The following is an 8,040-nucleotide window of genomic DNA, read 5'->3' on the forward strand; positions in this document are numbered from 1 at the left end:
AGGTGTCCAAAACGCTTGCGATGGAGTTGAGTTTGAATTCCAATCTTTCCGTATAGAGTACCATCCATTCCAAGTTTGAATAATTGTAGCAGTGTTGTCAGCTCTGCAGCTAAAAAGGTGGATTTGAATCACATGCAGTAGCTGACGTGCAGTGTTTGGAAAGTGCCTCCGTAGAAACCATCAGATTGATTTCGTGGTTGCGAGAGGCTTTGGTGTAAGATTAATTTATACTAGTAAAAGCACAAAAACAAAAACGACGGATTTCAAAGCCACGACCACAAACCAGCTCCATCTTTTTCTTAGATGGAAGACTTGAAGAAGAGGCTGTCAAGCTTTCTCTTGCATCATCTTCTTCGACGGAGGGCCTGAACATGTTGCAGCAACTGTTTCAGTGATGGCTTAGGTAGACTCTGGCAGTGACGACGACATGAGAGGGCGAAGGTTCAAGGTTCAAAACTAGATCGATCTCGTAGGTTCTGATTTTGAAGGTTCTAGATCGTGTTTGAAGGGCAACAATGGGCAGCGAAAATGGTTATGGTCCTTGCCCGGTTCCTCCTTCGACTCAATTCTATGGATTGGTTAATTCTCTTTCTTTAAATTGACAGCATGAACACGCGATAATGGCTCTGCAATCACTTGAGAATTTAGAAAACAAAAGATACCCCATGTAGTTTCAACCCTGCACATCGATTGACTTACAAATGTCATCGTGTGAGAGTGGCACTCGTAAATTCCATTTTTGGTATCAAAAGTGATAGGACCACAGGGGGGCTGCCACCTGTAAATTTTATTCGTAACAAATATTCCAAGAGTGAATTTGCTCAAAAATATTCTTAGGATGATTTTTTTTTTTTTGTGAATTTAGGACTTGTTTTTGTTTAAAATTAAAAAATAAAATGATTCTTAAATGGTTTAAAGATTTTACAAAGGGAGATTTATTTTATAAAAAATTTATAAAAAGCTGACATTATTTTATGATCAATCACAACAATAAAAACTAATTATTAAATTTTATAATATATTCATTGACCTTCTTATATAAAAATATTTTATTATTTAATCATTTTAAAATTTATAATATTTTTATGTATATCTCTTTTACCGTGTTAGATTATTTCAAAACATTTATCTTCGTGTATCTAATAATTTTAAAATATTATCTTTTTAAGTAATTTTTTAAAATAATTAGAAATTTATTTTTTTAGATTCTATTATTTTTAAAAATTTAAATAAACATAATAAAAATTTTGAATAAAACAAATACAGTAAAAACTCACAATTTTTAAAAAGTAAATATTTTTTTATAAAATTAGTTAAAACAAACCATCCTAATTTCATTTGCAATCTCTACCTTATATATTTTTATTAAAAAATAATTATTTAATTTTTATAATTATAATTTAATTTTTAAACTTTGAACCGTTATAACTTAATATATAAATTTTAAATTTTGTAATTCATTTATTTTAATAATTATTTATATATTGATCTTTATATATTAAAAATAAAATTATAAATATCAAAATTATATTACAATTTATTGCTAATATTATAAATTAATAAATTATTTTAATCTTTATAAATATTAAAATTTTAAAATATTTTTAATATTTATAATTTTATTTTTTTAAATGGTTGAAACTATAAGAATTATGTTGCAAGAGAAAAAAAATTTTAAAATTGAATTAAACTTAAATTAAAATTATAAAAATTGAGTTATAACAAGTCAAAATTTAAAAATTAAATTATAATTAAATTAAAATTATAAAAATTAAATTAGTAAGGGCTTGTTTGGTTGTTGTTTTTATTTTTTATTTTCAATAGTTGTTTTATAAAATAATTTTTAAAATAATTTTAAAAAAAAAAAAAACTTGTTTAGTAATAGTAATTGAAAAACTGTTTTATAAATTTATGAGATGGGTGATTCTCCTTTATCGGACAAAATTACAACATTTGTTATTAATGAGAACAATCCTCATTTTTCATTTCCCGCTTTTTCTTTATAAAACTGATATAAGAATAGAAATAGTTAAAAATTGTTTTGGTTTTCTTGTATTTAAAAATAAAAAATTAAAAACTGTTTTCAAAACAAAAATTAAAAAATTGTTAACCAAGCCAGTTTTTTGTTTTAAAAATATTAAAATAAAAAATAGTTTTTAAGAATAATAAATAAACAGGTTCTAATTTTTCCTATTTTCTTTATTCGTTGTCATTTTTGGCCAACCTGGCTAACCACATTTTTTTGGGGGTTATGGAGTTAGGCAAAGGCGCGAAGACACAGAGCCCTTGTGTTGTGTCCCGTAACCCGGATAGCTCTGTTCATTTTCCACTGGGATGGCTAACGACGTTAGGCAGTGGCTGTTGCACATTTGCGCACAAGGGACGCTGGAACGATACGAAGGCGCAGCGCGGGGGCGTTCCCAATAACCCCGAACCACAGTGAGAGGGAGGGGCATTCTCAGCGATCTTTCTTATTCCATGTCACACGCAATTCCTGACGTTAAACCATTTCTACCCTTTTTCCAAATCTAATTACTCTGTCTTCGTACCTCCCTGCCCCCCAACAACTTCATTTATAAATTCCGCTGCTCCTTTCCACTTTCTGAAATCTTCGTTTCTATCGAAATCGGGGAGTCTGTGTGTTAGTGCTCGGCCATGGCTATTGCAGCAGCAGCTGTCGTCGTGCCATTGGGCCTGCTCTTCTTCGCCTCGGGCCTTGTCATTAACCTCATCCAGGTTATCAATAATTCACTTCTACTCTTAAGGTTATTAGATTTTCATTAGGCCATGCCTCACCTTTCCCATCTCTTGACTTGAGATTTGTTTCCGAAGTGCTATCTATCTACTTTTTAATAGATTCTTCCCATTTTCGGCTTTGATTTTGTTATCCGGTGTATCTGGATATGTCTATAGCTTGATGGGTTCGCTACTTGCAGTGATTTCATTAGAGTGAAAGTGGCGGTATAAGATTTATCAGTGTTTGGTTCTGTAGTGGAAACATGCTGCTATATCTCAGCTTTTGGTTCCATTTTGCCTGTTTTATACACCCCTCATCTCGTCCTCTGGAGTCCCACGGAAACAACTTTTGGGTGCCCCCTTCCCCCCAAAATTTAAATCATGCTATTTTAGCCCTAGTTCATTTTAGATACTTCCTCCGTATCAACTTTGTTCTTCCGGGAGTTGTCCGACGAAGTGTTAAACAATTATTTCAGCATTCTCTAATGAACACAAACCTAGTGCTCATATATGGGAGTTTTTGGAGATCTTATTGTTTCAATTCATCCTCGAATATTCTGATAATTTAATTAGAAATGGTCGAAATATTAAAAGTGAAACGAACGTAAAAGGATCTTTAATTAATTTAGTTTATAATCATTGTGACTTCTTGATTGCTTTGTTTCAGGCAACATGCTATGCTTTTGTACGGCCGCTATCAAAAAATTTGTATAGACGAATCAACAGGGTGTTAGCAGAACTCTTGTGGCTGGAACTTGTATGGATTATTGATTGGTGGGCAGGAGTTAAGGTGTTTAACCAGTTCCTGGTTTTTCTGTAATGTTTTATTGCAATATTGTTGCCGATAAATCTAGTTGTTGGGTCACTAGGAAAAATCTTATTTTCCTTTTGCATTCCTTGTCCGGTATTTTGCATGTTGAGTGAGTAGCAAAAAATATGGGCATGCCTACACAAGTAAGTGTGACTGCAAACCCATTGAGTAACACGTTCACATATTATAGCTTGCAGTTAATTTCACAAAATAATATGGGGAAAATCTAGATGTTTGTTATATACTTGTAAGTTTGCAGGAGGGAATTAGTTATCCAAATTGATGTTTGAGTTATGGACTTCCAACTGAACAAGCTGTCCTGGTTGGTATTCAGTTAGTTTATTCATGTAAGCATAAGTACTTGATCAAAGGGAACATTTTCAATGGCCACATGTCAATAATTTATGAACTGTTATTGAATGAGTTATTCTGTAGTATTTTGAATAATCAAATCTGTAATTTTGAACTTTCTGGCTGGCCGCAGGTCCATCTATTCACTGATGGTGAAACCTTTCATTTGATGGGTAAGTCTCTTGTCTGCATGTTCAAGTAATGCTATCCTGCCAAGTTTTTTCTTCACCTCTTCATATTTCTTTTCATGTTCTGTATCTGTGTGTCTTCTGGAGAAAAAAATTGGATATTCCTGTGCTACTGTGCCCAGCATTTGCTTGCACTAGCTTCCTTATTTGTTCTTGATATAGGTAAAGAGCATGCACTTGTCATCTGCAATCATCGGAGTGATATTGATTGGCTTGTTGGATGGGTTTTAGCTCAGGTGAGTGTCTTATTTGGTATGACCTTTTAACCGCAACTGACAATGTAGGCGCTCGGTATATTTAGCACATTTACATGCATGAGCAGCATAATTCATTTATATTTCAGGTTTACTTTTTACGTGTATACTACTGTACTGTAAGATATAGTTCTATTTGATTAATATTTTGTTTCTCTTGCCTCTCTGGGTTGTTATATCCCCTTCAACTATGATTGATTATTGAGCGTCATTCAACAGCGTGCTGGTTGCCTTGGAAGCACTCTAGCTGTGATGAAGAAATCATCAAAATTGCTGCCGGTATGTCTCTCTTTGTAAAGCGTTTCTTGTGAAGATGGAATGGTTCTTGTTTTGCTGAGGTTATGATATAACCATTTGATCATGGATGTCAATGCAATTTGAAGTTGGGGTATGAATGTAGGGATATATAGTTGATGTACATGGACTCGTTATTAGTAGCATGATTGCTTGCTGGTTAAATTTGTCAGTGTTGGTCTACCTTTAAAATTCTATAAATGCAGGTAATTGGTTGGTCAATGTGGTTTTCTGAGTATCTTTTTCTGGAGAGAAGTTGGGCCAAGGATGAAAGCACATTAAAGGTATGACTTGTTAAAATATAGTGAGCATATATTCTGCATGTGCATAGGGGATTCACAACTGTGCATTTTATGTAGAAGAGCTCATGTCCATTAAGTATGGTCCAAGATATATACTTACTGTAAGATATTCTTCTTTTCCTTTTGTGGATTTGGATTGAATTTGTGATGCTGTATTTCCAGTCAGGCCTCCAAAGACTAAAGGATTATCCTCTTCCCTTTTGGTTGGCTCTCTTTGTAGAGGGCACTCGATTTACACAGCCAAAATTATTAGCTGCTCAGGAATATGCAACCTCAACTGGATTGCCTGTTCCTAGAAATGTGTTGATACCTCGAACTAAAGTGAGTTCTTGTAATTGTCTTACCTTTTTTGTTTTTGTTTTCCCTCTGCTTGCTTTCCTTTACATATGTTGGAAACCATTTTACCAGAATTTGGTCTAGCTAGCACTGACAGGCTCAGCATATCACCAGCTAAATCATCCAATCATCTATGTGTGGTAGTGTTCACATATTGGAATGGTTGTTTATGAAAACGTGCTACCATATGATACATTGTAATTGGTGGTGCCACTCTACCTGCCTTTCTACTTATTATAAATTATCACTGAAAAAAAAAAATTGAAAGAAATCATGGACATATTACTGAAACGATGAATTTCTGTTTTATCCTAATTCTACATGTTAAATTGAAAGAAAGCATTGACATATAATGTAGTTGTGTTCACATATTGGAACTTTGGAAGGTCATAATTGGTTTATCATGCATAATAAGTTGCGCTCTTGCCATTGTATTTGGGCCCAATTTTTCTTCTACACTTTGCTGAGATATTTACTTAATTACGTTGTTTTCAGGGTTTTGTTTCAGCTGTCAATCATATGCGCTCATTTGTTCCTGCCATTTATGATGTGACAGTGGCTATTCCTAAAAGTTCTCCTGCCCCTACAATGCTAAGACTCTTCAAGGGGCAACCTTCAGTGGTAAGGGAATCAAAGTTGGATTTTAAAAGCAATTGCATTTAATTCCTCACTCCTTTTCTCCCACCATGTGATCTCCTACTGCTATTGAATATTAGACTTGCTTTAATGTCTTTTTCTCATATATCTATCAGCTTTGTCATAGTGTTCCCGGAGTTTTCTTTGGTTCTTTTCTCAACCAATTACACATTTGTTATTCGATGGCATTTTCATTGTTGTTGTTGTTATTTTTGGGGCGTGTTGCACTGCTTTCCGACTAAGCAGTTATGGGTAGAGAATGTAACTGTTGAAATTAGCTTTGGTGGGATTATGCATTGGGATTAGATGCTGAAAGGAGTGAGTCTGCTGCTTTCTGTCTCGAGTTTTGCTTATTCTGCTGTACAAGTAATATATCTGCATGGGATTGTGTATTAATAGCGGTTATAATTCTGTATATGATCTGTACATTGGAAGCCATGAATGAGGAGGTCAGGGTTAGTGGATGAAGTTAGTTTATTTGATTTTGATGTTGTAATGTTTCCGGAGTAGACTCTGGAGTTTATTATTCAATTGATGTTGGAGCACACAGACAATCTAAGGCTCTACCTCTTATGAACTTTGAAATAGTTTCCATTGTTTAGGGAGAAGAAAAATATAATACAATCACTTTGGTGCTCTGGTTCAGAAAACAGTAGCTGTTATTATTATTATTATTATTAGGTTTTGGGCCAAACGCTAGCTTTAGAGGTTTTCATTTGGATTGCTTCTTTTAGGAGGATTATTTTTCCTACACGCAGCGCTTCTCAATAAATGATTGTTTGAAACCATGAACTATTATGTGTACTCATTTTCCCACAACAGGTTCATGTGCATATCAAGCGGCATTTGATGAAGGAATTACCTGAAACAGATGAAGCTGTTGCACAATGGTGTCGGGATGTATTTATTACCAAGGTGCTTGCTTATTCAAACTCTTCTTGCAGATTGCATTCTGGAATGCCTGTCCATGTCTTTATAGAGAAACTGAAGCAGTAGTTCATTTTTCAAATTTTGTTCACATAAAATGTACGCATGTATCTGTTCCTTGTACTTTTGGTGCTTCTGTCTATAATTCTTTTTAGTGTGATCATTTTACAATTTCATGGCGTTCGTTCTTATTGTCATTGATTTATCTCCTGGGCACACCGCAAACCAGGATGTATTGTTGGACAAACATAAAGTTGAGGATACCTTCAGCGATCAACTACTGCAGAATACCGGTCGTCCGATAAAGTCTCTTTTGGTGAGATACTAATCGCTCAAGCCATTTAACTAATTTTGGAACTTTTCAGTTTTCCTCCTATATTTATGCCCTTTGCCTGTGGTGGTTGGCCTAATTTTATGGAATCTCATGTTATGAGCAGGTGGTAGTGTCCTGGGCTTGCCTGGTTGTTTGTGGGGGTGTGAAGCTTCTCCGATGGTCTTCCATCCTGTCGTCGTGGAAGGGCGTTGCATTGTCAGCTTTTGGGCTGGCAGTTGTTACCGTGCTCATGCACATCTTGATTCAATTCTCACAGTCAGAGCGTTCAACTCCTGCCAAGGTAACCCCAGTAAAGCCCAAGAACAGGGGAGGAGAGCAGGATGGTAGCCACAGTAAACAACATTAATTACTCACTTGTTCCTCAAGACTTCCACACACAGGGACCTTCTCTTCAATATTATTTTTTGTTAACTGTCATTTTTGTTTAGTGACTCAATCCTGGAACTGTTTTCTGCTCGCAGGTTGAGGAATGCGTGTGTATTCATTATTTTCTAGTTTATTTGGTTAAATTGTATAGACAATCTAGGCTTTGCTGTGCCTGTGGGTGGATCTTCGGAGTAGGCTAATTTATTTGGTATCATTCATATTTTGGCCATGTATGTCTATCTACCGTTTTTGAATGTATTTCTCGCTGGCTCCCATTTTATTCCTGTTTTGTGATTTTGGAATAGAGCCGGCTCCGCACCTCAAACTCGGACGATTCAAATTTAATAATTTTTTTACATTTTTTAAAATAAAAATTATATAAATTAATTTTTTTTAATAAAACTGTACCAGTTTCAACTGTCCAAATTTAATATGAAGCGAACATTAGAGTAATTGATGTGGGTGGGGAGAGATGGTTTTTGGGAGAGGCAAAAATGTCTTTTTT

At 34.7% G+C, this 8,040-nt stretch overlaps 1 protein-coding gene across 2 annotated transcripts; it reads left to right on the top strand.

Moving 5' to 3' along the window:
- The first annotated feature begins 2,289 nt into the window (after nt 1–2,289).
- On the top strand, nt 2,290–7,764 carry LOC129306116 (1-acyl-sn-glycerol-3-phosphate acyltransferase 2-like). 2 transcript variants are annotated; one of them, XM_054946490.1, is made up of 12 exons: nt 2,290–2,765; nt 3,404–3,526; nt 4,032–4,071; nt 4,249–4,322; nt 4,560–4,619; nt 4,841–4,918; nt 5,099–5,257; nt 5,768–5,893; nt 6,731–6,823; nt 7,065–7,151; nt 7,273–7,449; nt 7,631–7,764. In XM_054946490.1, the coding sequence occupies exons 3-12, from the start codon at nt 4,068–4,070 to the stop codon at nt 7,733–7,735; spliced, it is 963 nt and encodes a 320-aa protein (XP_054802465.1). In that variant the 5' UTR covers nt 2,290–2,765; nt 3,404–3,526; nt 4,032–4,067; the 3' UTR covers nt 7,736–7,764. The 2 variants fall into 2 exon arrangements, with proteins under 2 accessions (XP_054802465.1, XP_054802464.1); XM_054946489.1 differs by having other exon boundaries at nt 2,290–2,736.
- The last annotated feature ends 276 nt before the right edge of the window (nt 7,765–8,040 follow it).

The sequence above is a fragment of the Prosopis cineraria genome, unplaced genomic scaffold (genome assembly GCF_029017545.1).
Source record: "Prosopis cineraria cultivar Desert tree isolate PC_DT_omini unplaced genomic scaffold, ASM2901754v1 PC3, whole genome shotgun sequence".
In the NCBI taxonomy this organism is placed as follows: domain Eukaryota; kingdom Viridiplantae; phylum Streptophyta; class Magnoliopsida; order Fabales; family Fabaceae; genus Prosopis; species Prosopis cineraria.